Source organism: Coregonus clupeaformis, chromosome 37 (genome assembly GCF_020615455.1).
Source record: "Coregonus clupeaformis isolate EN_2021a chromosome 37, ASM2061545v1, whole genome shotgun sequence".
NCBI lineage: Eukaryota > Metazoa > Chordata > Actinopteri > Salmoniformes > Salmonidae > Coregonus > Coregonus clupeaformis.
Window position 1 is genome coordinate 13,930,263 of NC_059228.1, and position 15,508 is coordinate 13,945,770.

Here is a 15,508-nt window from a genome sequence, read left to right on the forward strand (position 1 = left end):
ACCTGTGTGTTAGAGAGAACCCTGGTACCTAACCTGTGTGTTAGAGAGAACCCTGGTACCTAACCTGTGTGTTAGAGAGAACCCTGGTACCTAACCTGTGTGTTTGATAGAACCCTGGTACCTAACCTGTGTGTTAGAGAGAACCCTGGTACCTAACCTGTGTGTTAGAGAGAACCCTGGTACCTAACCTGTGTGTTAGAGAGAACCCTGGTACCTAACCTGTGTGTTTGATAGAACCCTGGTACCTAACCTGTGTGTTAGAGAGAACCCTGGTACCTAACCTGTGTGTTAGAGAGAACCCTGGTACCTAACCTGTGTGTTAGAGAGAACCCTGGTACCTAACCTGTGTGTTAGAGAGAACCCTGGTACCTAACCTGTGTGTTAGAGAGAACCCTGGTACCTAACCTGTGTGTTTGATAGAACCCTGGTACCTAACCTGTGTGTTAGAGAGAACCCTGGTACCTAACCTGTGTGTTAGAGAGAACCCTGGTACCTAACCTGTGTGTTAGAGAGAACCCTGGTACCTAACCTGTGTGTTTGAGAGAACCCTGGTACCTAACCTGTGTGTTAGAGAGAACCCTGGTACCTAACCTGTGTGTTAGAGAGAACCCTGGTACCTAACCTGTGTGTTAGAGAGAACCCTGGTACCTAACCTGTGTGTTAGAGAGAACCCTGGTACCTAACCTGTGTGTTAGAGAGAACCCTGGTACCTAACCTGTGTGTTAGAGAGAACCCTGGTACCTAACCTGTGTGTTAGAGAGAACCCTGGTACCTAACCTGTGTGTTAGAGAGAACCCTGGTACCTAACCTGTGTGTTAGAGAGAACCCTGGTACCTAACCTGTGTGTTAGAGAGAACCCTGGTACCTAACCTGTGTGTTAGAGAGAACCCTGGTACCTAACCTGTGTGTTTGAGAGAACCCTGGTACCTAACCTGTGTGTTAGAGAGAACCCTGGTACCTAACCTGTGTGTTAGATAGAACCCTGGTACCTAACCTGTGTGTTAGAGAGAACCCTGGTACCTAACCTGTGTGTTAGAGAGAACCCTGGTACCTAACCTGTGTGTTTAGAGAGAACCCTGGTACCTAACCTGTGTGTTTGAGAGAACCCTGGTACCTAACCTGTGTGTTTGGGAGAACCCTGGTACCTAACCTGTGTGTTAGAGAGAACCCTGGTACCTAACCTGTGTGTTAGAGAGAACCCTGGTACCTAACCTGTGTGTTAGAGAGAACCCTGGTACCTAACCTGTGTGTTAGAGAGAACCCTGGTACCTAACCTGTGTGTTAGAGAGAACCCTGGTACCTAACCTGTGTGTTAGAGAGAACCCTGGTACCTAACCTGTGTGTTAGAGAGAACCCTGGTACCTAACCTGTGTGTTAGAGAGAACCCTGGTACCTAACCTGTGTGTTTGATATAACCCTGGTACCTAACCTGTGTGTTAGAGAGAACCCTGGTACCTAACCTGTGTGTTTGATAGAACCCTGGTACCTAACCTGTGTGTTAGAGAGAACCCTGGTACCTAACCTGTGTGTTAGATAGAACCCTGGTACCTAACCTGTGTGTTAGAGAGAACCCTGGTACCTAACCTGTGTGTTAGAGAGAACCCTGGTACCTAACCTGTGTGTTTGATATAACCCTGGTACCTAACCTGTGTGTTAGAGAGAACCCTGGTACCTAACCTGTGTGTTTGATAGAACCCTGGTACCTAACCTGTGTGTTAGAGAGAACCCTGGTACCTAACCTGTGTGTTTGAGAGAACCCTGGTACCTAACCTGTGTGTTAGAGAGAACCCTGGTACCTAACCTGTGTGTTTGATAGAACCCTGGTACCTAACCTGTGTGTTAGAGAGAACCCTGGTACCTAACCTGTGTGTTAGAGAGAACCCTGGTACCTAACCTGTGTGTTAGAGAGAACCCTGGTACCTAACCTGTGTGTTAGAGAGAACCCTGGTACCTAACCTGTGTGTTAGAGAGAACCCTGGTACCTAACCTGTGTGTTTGGGAAGTAAAATGTCTAACCTGAGTGTTTCTCTGTGTTCCAGAGAGGAGAGACAGCGCTCCACATGGCAGCGAGGGCCGGACAGCCTGACGTGGTCAAATACCTGATTCACAACGGAGCCAGAGTGGAGGCCAAGGCCAAGGTAGGACTGGAGAAAAACACCCATACTGACTGGAGAGAAGGACCCATTCTGACTGGAGAGAAGGACCCATACTGACTGGAGAGAAGGACCCATACTGACTGGAGAGAAGGACCCATACTGACTGGAGAGAAGGACCCATACTGACTGGAGAGAAGAACCCATACTGACTGGAGAGAAGGACCCATACTGACTGGAGAGAAGGACCCATACTGACTGGAGAGAAGGACCCATACTGACTGGAGAGAAGGACCCATACTGACTGGAGAGAAGGACCCATACTGACTGGAGAGAAGGACCCATACTGACTGGAGAGAAGGACCCATACTGACTGGAGAGAAGGACCCATACTGACTGGAGAGAAGAACCCATACTGACTGGAGAGAAGGACCCATACTGCCTGGAGAGAAGGACCCATACTGACTGGAGAGAAGGACCCATACTGACTGGAGAGAAGGACCCATACTGACTGGAGAGAAGGACCCATACTGACTGGAGAGAAGGACCCATACTGACTGGAGAGAAGGACCCATACTGACTGGAGAGAAGGACCCATACTGACTGGAGAGAAGGACCCATACTGACTGGAGAGAAGAACCCATACTGACTGGAGAGAAAGACCCATACTGACTGGAGAGAAGGACCCATACTGACTGGAGAGAAGAACCCATACTGACTGGAGAGAAGGACCCATACTGACTGGAGAGAAGGACCCATACTGACTGGAGAGAAGGACCCATACTGACTGGAGAGAAGGACCCATACTGACTGGAGAGAAGGACCCATACTGACTGGAGAGAAGGACCCATACTGACTGGAGAGAAGGACCCATACTGACTGGAGAGAAGGACCCATACTGACTGGAGAGAAGGACCCATACTGACTGGAGAGAAGGACCCATACTGACTGGAGAGAAGGACCCATACTGACTGGAGAGAAGGACCCATACTGACTGGAGAGAAGGACCCATACTGACTGGAGAGAAGGACCCATACTGACTGGAGAGAAGGACCCATACTGACTGGAGAGAAGGACCCATACTGACTGGAGAGAAGGACCCATACTGACTGGAGAGAAGGACCCATACTGCCTGGAGAGAAGGACCCATACTGCCTGGAGAGATGGACCCATACTGACTGGAGAGAAGGACCCATACTGCCTGGAGAGAAGGACCCATACTGCCTGGAGAGAAGGACCCATACTGCCTGGAGAGAAGGACCCATACTGACTGGAGAGAAGGACCCATACTGACTGGAGAGAAGGACCCATACTGACTGGAGAGAAGGACCCATACTGACTGGAGAGAAGAACCCATACTGACTGGAGAGAAGGACCCATACTGACTGGAGAGAAGGACCCATACTGACTGGAGAGAAGGACCCATACTGACTGGAGAGAAGGACCCATACTGACTGGAGAGAAGGACCCATGCTGCCTGGAGAGAAGGACCCATACTGACTGGAGAGAAGGACCCATACTGCCTGGAGAGAAGGACCCATACTGACTGGAGAGAAGGACCCATACTGACTGGAGAGAAGGACCCATACTGACTGGAGAGAAGGACCCATACTGACTGGAGAGAAGGACCCATACTGACTGGAGAGAAGGACCCATACTGACTGGAGAGAAGGACCCATACTGACTGGAGAGAAGGACCCATTCTGACTGGAGAGAAGGACCCATACTGACTGGAGAGAAGGACCCATACTGACTGGAGAGAAGGACCCATACTGCCTGGAGAGAAGGACCCATACTGACTGGAGAGAAGGACCCATACTGACTGGAGAGAAGGACCCATACTGACTGGAGAGAAGGACCCATACTGACTGGAGAGAAGGACCCATACTGACTGGAGAGAAGGACCCATACTGACTGGAGAGAAGGACCCATACTGACTGGAGAGAAGGACCCATACTGACTGGAGAGAAGGACCCATACTGCCTGGAGAGAAGGACCCATACTGACTGGAGAGAAGGACCCATACTGACTGGAGAGAAGGACCCATACTGACTGGAGAGAAGGACCCATACTGACTGGAGAGAAGGACCCATACTGACTGGAGAGAAGGACCCATACTGACTGGAGAGAAGGACCCATACTGACTGGAGAGAAGGACCCATACTGACTGGAGAGAAGGACCCATACTGCCTGGAGAGAAGGACCCATACTGACTGGAGAGAAGGACCCATACTGACTGGAGAGAAGGACCCATACTGCCTGGAGAGAAGGACCCATACTGACTGGAGAGAAGGACCCATACTGACTGGAGAGAAGGACCCATACTGACTGGAGAGAAGGACCCATACTGACTGGAGAGAAGGACCCATACTGACTGGAGAGAAGGACCCATACTGACTGGAGAGAAGGACCCATTCTGACTGGAGAGAAGGACCCATACTGACTGGAGAGAAGGACCCATACTGACTGGAGAGAAGGACCCATACTGACTGGAGAGAAGGACCCATACTGACTGGAGAGAAGGACCCATACTGACTGGAGAGAAGGACCCATACTGACTGGAGAGAAGAACCCATACTGACTGGAGAGAAGGACCCATTCTGACTGGAGAGAAGGACCCATACTGACTGGAGAGAAGGACCCATACTGACTGGAGAGAAGGACCCATACTGACTGGAGAGAAGGACCCATACTGACTGGAGAGAAGGACCCATACTGACTGGAGAGAAGGACCCATACTGACTGGAGAGAAGGACCCATACTGACTGGAGAGAAGGACCCATACTGACTGGAGAGAAGAACCCATACTGACTGGAGAGAAAGACCCATACTGACTGGAGAGAAGGACCCATACTGACTGGAGAGAAGGACCCATACTGCCTGGAGAGAAGGACCCATACTGACTGGAGAGAAGCACCCATACTGACTGGAGAGAAGGACCCATACTGACTGGAGAGAAGGACCCATACTGACTGGAGAGAAGGACCCATACTGACTGGAGAGAAGGACCCATACTGACTGGAGAGAAGGACCCATACTGACAGGAGAGAAGGACCCATACTGACTGGAGAGAAGGACCCATACTGACAGGAGAGAAGGACCCATACTGACTGGAGAGAAGGACCCATACTGACAGGAGAGAAGGACCCATACTGACTAGAGAGAAGGACCCATACTGACTGGAGAGAAGGACCCATACTGACAGGAGAGAAGGACCCATACTGACTGGAGAGAAGAACCCATACTGACTGGAGAGAAGGACCCATACTGCCTGGAGAGAAGGACCCATACTGACTGGAGAGAAGGACCCATACTGACTGGAGAGAAGGACCCATACTGCCTGGAGAGAAGGACCCATACTGCCTGGAGAGATGGACCCATACTGCCTGGAGAGAAGGACCCATACTGCCTGGAGAGAAGGACCCATACTGCCTGGAGAGAAGGACCCATACTGCCTGGAGAGAAGGACCCATACTGCCTGGAGAGAAGGACCCATACTGACTGGAGAGAAGGACCCATACTGACTGGAGAAAAGGACCCATACTGACTGGAGAGAAGGACCCATACTGACTGGAGAAAAGGACCCATTCTGACTGGAGAGAATGACCCATACTGACTGGAGAGAAGGACCCATACTGACTGGAGAGAAGGACCCATACTGACTGGAGAGAAGGACCCATACTGACTGGAGAGAAGGACCCATACTGACTGGAGAGAAGGACCCATACTGACTGGAGAGAAGGACCCATACTGACTGGAGAGAAGGACCCATACTGACTGGAGAGAAGGACCCATACTGACTGGAGAGAAGGACCCATACTGACTGGAGAGAAGAACCCATACTGACTGGAGAGAAGGACCCATACTGACTGGAGAGAAGGACCCATACTGACTGGAGAGAAGGACCCATACTGACTGGAGAGAAGGACCCATACTGCCTGGAGAGAAGGACCCATACTGCCTGGAGAGAAGGACCCATACTGACTGGAGAGAAGGACCCATACTGCCTGGAGAGAAGGACCCATACTGACTGGAGAGAAGGACCCATACTGACTGGAGAGAAGGACCCATACTGACAGGAGAGAAGGACCCATACTGACTGGAGAGAAGGACCCATACTGACTGGAGAGAAGGACCCATACTGACTGGAGAGAAGGACCCATACTGACTGGAGAGAAGGACCCATTCTGACTGGAGAGAAGGACCCATACTGACTGGAGAGAAGGACCCATACTGACTGGAGAGAAGGACCCATACTGCCTGGAGAGAAGGACCCATACTGACTGGAGAGAAGGACCCATACTGACTGGAGAGAAGGACCCATACTGACTGGAGAGAAGGACCCATACTGCCTGGAGAGAAGGACCCATACTGCCTGGAGAGAAGGACCCATACTGACTGGAGAGAAGGACCCATACTGCCTGGAGAGAAGGACCCATACTGCCTGGAGAGAAGGACCCATACTGACTGGAGAGAAGGACCCATACTGACTGGAGAGAAGGACCCATACTGACTGGAGAGAAGGACCCATACTGACTGGAGAGAAGGACCCATACTGACTGGAGAGAAGGACCCATACTGACTGGAGAGAAGGACCCATACTGACTGGAGAGAAGGACCCATACTGACTGGAGAGAAGGACCCATACTGCCTGGAGAGAAGGACCCATACTGACTGGAGAGAAGGACCCATACTGACTGGAGAGAAGGACCCATACTGCCTGGAGAGAAGGACCCATACTGACTGGAGAGAAGGACCCATACTGACTGGAGAGAAGGACCCATACTGACAGGAGAGAAGGACCCATACTGACTGGAGAGAAGGACCCATACTGACTGGAGAGAAGGACCCATACTGACTGGAGAGAAGGACCCATACTGACTGGAGAGAAGGACCCATTCTGACTGGAGAGAAGGACCCATACTGACTGGAGAGAAGGACCCATACTGACTGGAGAGAAGGACCCATACTGACTGGAGAGAAGGACCCATACTGACTGGAGAGAAGGACCCATACTGACTGGAGAGAAGGACCCATACTGACTGGAGAGAAGGACCCATACTGACTGGAGAGAAGAACCCATACTGACTGGAGAGAAGGACCCATTCTGACTGGAGAGAAGGACCCATACTGACTGGAGAGAAGGACCCATACTGACTGGAGAGAAGGACCCATACTGACTGGAGAGAAGGACCCATACTGACTGGAGAGAAGGACCCATACTGACTGGAGAGAAGGACCCATACTGACTGGAGAGAAGGACCCATACTGACTGGAGAGAAGGACCCATACTGACTGGAGAGAAGAACCCATACTGACTGGAGAGAAAGACCCATACTGACTGGAGAGAAGGACCCATACTGACTGGAGAGAAGGACCCATACTGCCTGGAGAGAAGGACCCATACTGACTGGAGAGAAGCACCCATACTGACTGGAGAGAAGGACCCATACTGACTGGAGAGAAGGACCCATACTGACTGGAGAGAAGGACCCATACTGACTGGAGAGAAGGACCCATACTGACTGGAGAGAAGGACCCATACTGACAGGAGAGAAGGACCCATACTGACTGGAGAGAAGGACCCATACTGACAGGAGAGAAGGACCCATACTGACTGGAGAGAAGGACCCATACTGACAGGAGAGAAGGACCCATACTGACTAGAGAGAAGGACCCATACTGACTGGAGAGAAGGACCCATACTGACAGGAGAGAAGGACCCATACTGACTGGAGAGAAGAACCCATACTGACTGGAGAGAAGGACCCATACTGCCTGGAGAGAAGGACCCATACTGCCTGGAGAGAAGGACCCATACTGACTGGAGAGAAGGACCCATACTGCCTGGAGAGAAGGACCCATACTGCCTGGAGAGATGGACCCATACTGCCTGGAGAGAAGGACCCATACTGCCTGGAGAGAAGGACCCATACTGCCTGGAGAGAAGGACCCATACTGCCTGGAGAGAAGGACCCATACTGCCTGGAGAGAAGGACCCATACTGACTGGAGAGAAGGACCCATACTGACTGGAGAAAAGGACCCATACTGACTGGAGAGAAGGACCCATACTGACTGGAGAGAAGGACCCATACTGACTGGAGAGAAGGACCCATACTGACTGGAGAGAAGGACCCATACTGACTGGAGAGAAGGACCCATACTGACTGGAGAGAAGGACCCATACTGACTGGAGAGAAGGACCCATACTGACTGGAGAGAAGGACCCATACTGACTGGAGAGAAGGACCCATACTGACTGGAGAGAAGGACCCATACTGACTGGAGAGAAGGACCCATACTGACTGGAGAGAAGGACCCATACTGACTGGAGAGAAGGACCCATACTGACTGGAGAGAAGGACCCATACTGACTGGAGAGAAGGACCCATACTGACTGGAGAGAAGGACCCATACTGACTGGAGAGAAGAACCCATACTGACTGGAGAGAAAGACCCATACTGACTGGAGAGAAGGACCCATACTGACTGGAGAGAAGGACCCATACTGACTGGAGAGAAGGACCCATTCTGACTGGAGAGAAAGACCCATACTGACTGGAGAGAAGGACCCATACTGACTGGAGAGAAGGACCCATACTGACTGGAGAAAAGGACCCATACTGACTGGAGAGAAGAACCCATACTGACAGGAGAGAAGGACCCATACTGACTGGAGAGAAGGACCCATACTGACTGGAGAGAAGGACCCATACTGACAGGAGAGAAGGACCCATACTGACTGGAGAGAAGAACCCATACTGACTGGAGAGAAGGACCCATACTGCCTGGAGAGAAGGACCCATACTGACTGGAGAGAAGGACCCATACTGACTGGAGAGAGAAGGACCCATACTGACTGGAGAGAAGGACCCATACTGACTGGAGAGAAGGACCCATACTGCCTGGAGAGAAGGACCCATACTGACTGGAGAGAAGGACCCATACTGACTGGAGAGAAGGACCCATACTGACTGGAGAGAAGGACCCATACTGACTGGAGAGAAGGACCCATACTGACTGGAGAGAAGGACCCATACTGCCTGGAGAGAAGGACCCATACTGACTGGAGAGAAGGACCCATACTGACTGGAGAGAAGGACCCATACTGACAGGAGAGAAGGACCCATACTGACTGGAGAGAAGAACCCATACTGACTGGAGAGAAGGACCCATACTGCCTGGAGAGAAGGACCCATACTGCCTGGAGAGAAGGACCCATACTGACTGGAGAGAAGGACCAATACTGCCTGGAGAGAAGGACCCATACTGACTGGAGAGAAGGACCCATACTGACTGGAGAGAAGGACCCATACTGACTGGAGAGAAGGACCCATACTGCCTGGAGAGAAGGACCCATACTGACTGGAGAGAAGGACCCATACTGACTGGAGAGAAGGACCCATACTGCCTGGAGAGAAGGACCCATACTGCCTGGAGAGAAGGACCCATACTGCCTGGAGAGAAGGACCCATACTGACTGGAGAGAAGGACCCATACTGACTGGAGAGAAGGACCCATACTGACTGGAGAGAAGGACCCATACTGACTGGAGAGAAGAACCCATACTGACTGGAGAGAAGGACCCATACTGACTGGAGAGAAGGACCCATACTGACTGGAGAGAAGGACCCATACTGACTGGAGAGAAGGACCCATACTGACTGGAGAGAAGGACCCATACTGCCTGGAGAGAAGGACCCATACTGACTGGAGAGAAGGACCCATACTGACTGGAGAGAAGGACCCATACTGCCTGGAGAGAAGGACCCATACTGACTGGAGAGAAGGACCCATACTGACTGGAGAGAAGGACCCATACTGACAGGAGAGAAGGACCCATACTGACTGGAGAGAAGGACCCATACTGACTGGAGAGAAGGACCCATACTGACTGGAGAGAAGGACCCATACTGACTGGAGAGAAGGACCCATTCTGACTGGAGAGAAGGACCCATACTGACTGGAGAGAAGGACCCATACTGACTGGAGAGAAGGACCCATACTGACTGGAGAGAAGGACCCATACTGACTGGAGAGAAGGACCCATACTGACTGGAGAGAAGGACCCATACTGACTGGAGAGAAGGACCCATACTGACTGGAGAGAAGAACCCATACTGACTGGAGAGAAGGACCCATTCTGACTGGAGAGAAGGACCCATACTGACTGGAGAGAAGGACCCATACTGACTGGAGAGAAGGACCCATACTGACTGGAGAGAAGGACCCATACTGACTGGAGAGAAGGACCCATACTGACTGGAGAGAAGGACCCATACTGACTGGAGAGAAGGACCCATACTGACTGGAGAGAAGGACCCATACTGACTGGAGAGAAGAACCCATACTGACTGGAGAGAAAGACCCATACTGACTGGAGAGAAGGACCCATACTGACTGGAGAGAAGGACCCATACTGCCTGGAGAGAAGGACCCATACTGACTGGAGAGAAGCACCCATACTGACTGGAGAGAAGGACCCATACTGACTGGAGAGAAGGACCCATACTGACTGGAGAGAAGGACCCATACTGACTGGAGAGAAGGACCCATACTGACTGGAGAGAAGGACCCATACTGACAGGAGAGAAGGACCCATACTGACTGGAGAGAAGGACCCATACTGACAGGAGAGAAGGACCCATACTGACTGGAGAGAAGGACCCATACTGACAGGAGAGAAGGACCCATACTGACTAGAGAGAAGGACCCATACTGACTGGAGAGAAGGACCCATACTGACAGGAGAGAAGGACCCATACTGACTGGAGAGAAGAACCCATACTGACTGGAGAGAAGGACCCATACTGCCTGGAGAGAAGGACCCATACTGACTGGAGAGAAGGACCCATACTGACTGGAGAGAAGGACCCATACTGCCTGGAGAGAAGGACCCATACTGCCTGGAGAGATGGACCCATACTGCCTGGAGAGAAGGACCCATACTGCCTGGAGAGAAGGACCCATACTGCCTGGAGAGAAGGACCCATACTGCCTGGAGAGAAGGACCCATACTGCCTGGAGAGAAGGACCCATACTGACTGGAGAGAAGGACCCATACTGACTGGAGAAAAGGACCCATACTGACTGGAGAGAAGGACCCATACTGACTGGAGAAAAGGACCCATTCTGACTGGAGAGAATGACCCATACTGACTGGAGAGAAGGACCCATACTGACTGGAGAGAAGGACCCATACTGACTGGAGAGAAGGACCCATACTGACTGGAGAGAAGGACCCATACTGACTGGAGAGAAGGACCCATACTGACTGGAGAGAAGGACCCATACTGACTGGAGAGAAGGACCCATACTGACTGGAGAGAAGGACCCATACTGACTGGAGAGAAGGACCCATACTGACTGGAGAGAAGGACCCATACTGACTGGAGAGAAGGACCCATACTGACTGGAGAGAAGGACCCATACTGACTGGAGAGAAGGACCCATACTGACTGGAGAGAAGGACCCATACTGACTGGAGAAAAGGACCCATACTGACTGGAGAGAAGGACCCATACTGCCTGGAGAGAAGGACCCATACTGACTGGAGAGATGGACCCATACTGCCTGGAGAGAAGGACCCATACTGACTGGAGAGAAGGACCCATACTGACTGGAGAGAAGGACCCATACTGCCTGGAGAGAAGGACCCATATTGCCTGGAGAGAAGGACCCATACTGACTGGAGAGAAGGACCCATACTGACTGGAGAGAAGGACCAATACTGACTGGAGAGAAGGACCCATACTGACTGGAGAGAAGGACCCATACTGCCTGGTGTAGCTAGTAGTTTTAGTAGCTCTGGTGGAGTTATTGCATTAGAATAAGGTCTTCGTAGCCGTGTAGAGGGTTTACAGTCGGACGACTCTGGATATCAACTTATAGGAACTTATTGTCACAGTTGACCGTAAGATTTTGTTTTTTTGGGGTGTCTGTCGAAGTGTCTGTCCTCAGGTTTGTCTCCTGGCTGTCCCCTAACCCTGTCCTCTGTCCCTGTCTCCAGGACGACCAGACACCACTCCACATCTCCAGTCGTCTTGGGAAGCCTGACATCGTGTTGCAGCTGCTGCAGAATGGGGCGTGTCCTGACGCCACTAACACCTCCGGCTACACCCCCCTACACCTGGCTGCCAGAGAGGGGCACAGAGACATCGCCTCAGTCCTCCTTGACCAGGGGGCGTCTCCGGACATCACTACCAAGGTACACCCTACACACTATATACTACACACTACACCCTACACACTATATACTACACCCTACACCCTACACACTATATACTACACACTACACACTATATACTACACACTACACCCTATATACTACACCCTACACACTATTAGAGAGGGGCACAGAGACATCGCCTCAGTCCTCCTTGACCAGGGGGCGTCTCCGGACATCACTACCAAGGTACACACTACACACTATATACTACACCCTACACCCTACACACTATATACTACACCCTACACACTACACACTATATACTACACCCTACACACTACATACTACACACTACACCCTACACACTATATACTACACCCTACACACTACATACTACACACTACACCCTACACACTATATACTACACCCTACACACTATTAGAGAGGGGCACAGAGACATCGCCTCAGTCCTCCTTGACCAGGGGGCGTCTCCGGACATCACTACCAAGGTACACACTACACCCTATATACTACACCCTACACCCTACACACTATATACTACACCCTACACACTATTAGAGAGGGGCACAGAGACATCGCCTCAGTCCTCCTTGACCAGGGGGCGTCTCCGGACATCACTACCAAGGTACACACTACACCCTATATACTACACCCTACACACTACACCCTATATACTACACCCTACACACTATATACTACACCCTACACCCTACACCCTATATACTACACCCTACACACTATTAGAGAGGGGCACAGAGACATCGCCTCAGTCCTCCTTGACCAGGGGGCGTCTCCGGACATCACTACCAAGGTACACACTACACCCTACACACTACAACCTACACACTACACCCTATATACTACACACTACACCCTATATACTACACCCTACACACTATTAGAGAGGGGCACAGAGACATCGCCTCAGTCCTCCTTGACCAGGGGGCGTCTCCGGACATCACTACCAAGGTACACACTACACCCTATATACTACACCCTACACCCTACACACTATATACTACACCCTACACACTACACACTATATACTACACCCTACACCCTACACACTATATACTACACCCTACACACTACACACTATATACTACACCCTACACACTACACACTATATACTACACCCTACACACTATTAGAGAGGGGCACAGAGACATCGCCTCAGTCCTCCTTGACCAGGGGGCGTCTCCGGACATCACTACCAAGGTACACACTACACACTATATACTACACCCTACACACTACACACTATATACTACACCCTACACACTACACCCTATATACTACACCCTACACCCTACACACTATATACTACACCCTACACACTACACCCTATATACTACACCCTACACACTATTAGAGAGGGGCACAGAGACATCGCCTCAGTCCTCCTTGACCAGGGGGCGTCTCCGGACATCACTACCAAGGTACACACTACACCCTATATACTACACCCTACACACTACACCCTATATACTACACCCTACACACTATTAGAGAGGGGCACAGAGACATCGCCTCAGTCCTCCTTGACCAGGGGGCGTCTCCGGACATCACTACCAAGGTACACACTACACACTATATACTACACCCTACACACTACACACTATATACTACACCCTACACACTATATACTACACCCTACACACTACACACTATATACTACACCCTACACCCTACACACTATATACTACACCCTACACCCTACACACTATTAGAGAGGGGCACAGAGACATCGCCTCAGTCCTCCTTGACCAGGGGGCGTCTCCGGACATCACTACCAAGGTACACACTACACCCTATATACTACACCCTACACACTACACCCTATATACTACACACTACACACTATATACTACACCCTACACACTACACCCTATATACTACACCCTACACACTATATACTACACCCTACACACTATTAGAGAGGGACACAGAGACATCGCCTCAGTCCTCCTTGACCAGGGGGCGTCTCCGGACATCACTACCAAGGTACACACTACACACTATATACTACACCCTACACACTACACACTATATACTACACCCTACACACTACACACTATATACTACACCCTACACACTACACACTATATACTACACCCTACACACTATTAGAGAGGGGCACAGAGACATCGCCTCAGTCCTCCTTGACCAGGGGGCGTCTCCGGACATCACTACCAAGGTACACACTACACCCTATATACTACACCCTACACACTACACACTACACACTATATACTACACACTACACCCTATATACTACACCCTACACACTATTAGAGAGGGGCACAGAGACATCGCCTCAGTCCTCCTTGACCAGGGGGCGTCTCCGGACATCACTACCAAGGTACACACTACACCCTATATACTACACCCTACACACTATTAGAGAGGGGCACAGAGACATCGCCTCAGTCCTCCTTGACCAGGGGGCGTCTCCGGACATCACTACCAAGGTACACACTACACCCTATATACTACACCCTACACACTACACCCTATATACTACACCCTACACACTATTAGAGAGGGGCACAGAGACATCGCCTCAGTCCTCCTTGACCAGGGGGCGTCTCCGGACATCACTACCAAGGTACACACTACACCCTATATACTACACCCTACACACTACACCCTATATACTACACACTACACACTATATACTACACCCTACACACTACACCCTATATACTACACCCTACACACTATATACTACACCCTACACCCTACACACTATATACTACACCCTACACCCTACACACTATATACTACACCCTACACACTATATACTACACCCTACACACTATATACTACACCCTACACCCTACACACTATATACTACACCCTACACACTATATACTACACCCTACACACTATTAGAGAGGGGCACAGAGACATCGCCTCAGTCCTCCTTGACCAGGGGGCGTCTCCGGACATCACTACCAAGGTACACACTACACACTATATACTACACCCTACACCCTACACACTATATACTACACCCTACACACTACACACTATATACTACACCCTACACACTACACACTATATACTACACCCTACACACTACACACTATATACTACACCCTACACACTATTAGAGAGGGGCACAGAGACATCGCCTCAGTCCTCCTTGACCAGGGGGCGTCTCCGGACATCACTACCAAGGTACACACTACACACTATATACTACACCCTACACACTACAC

At 50.8% G+C, this 15,508-nt stretch overlaps 1 protein-coding gene across 1 annotated transcript in view; it reads left to right on the forward strand.

Annotated features, from left to right (window-relative positions):
* Positions 1-15,508, forward strand: part of LOC121553354 (ankyrin-3) — a gene marked incomplete at both ends in the record, with an annotated part of 222,040 nt that overhangs the window by 54,906 nt on the left and 151,626 nt on the right. Inside the window, 2 exon segments of the mRNA XM_045211551.1 lie at positions 2,040-2,138; positions 12,105-12,302. Coding sequence (XP_045067486.1) covers positions 2,040-2,138; positions 12,105-12,302 — 297 coding nt within the window.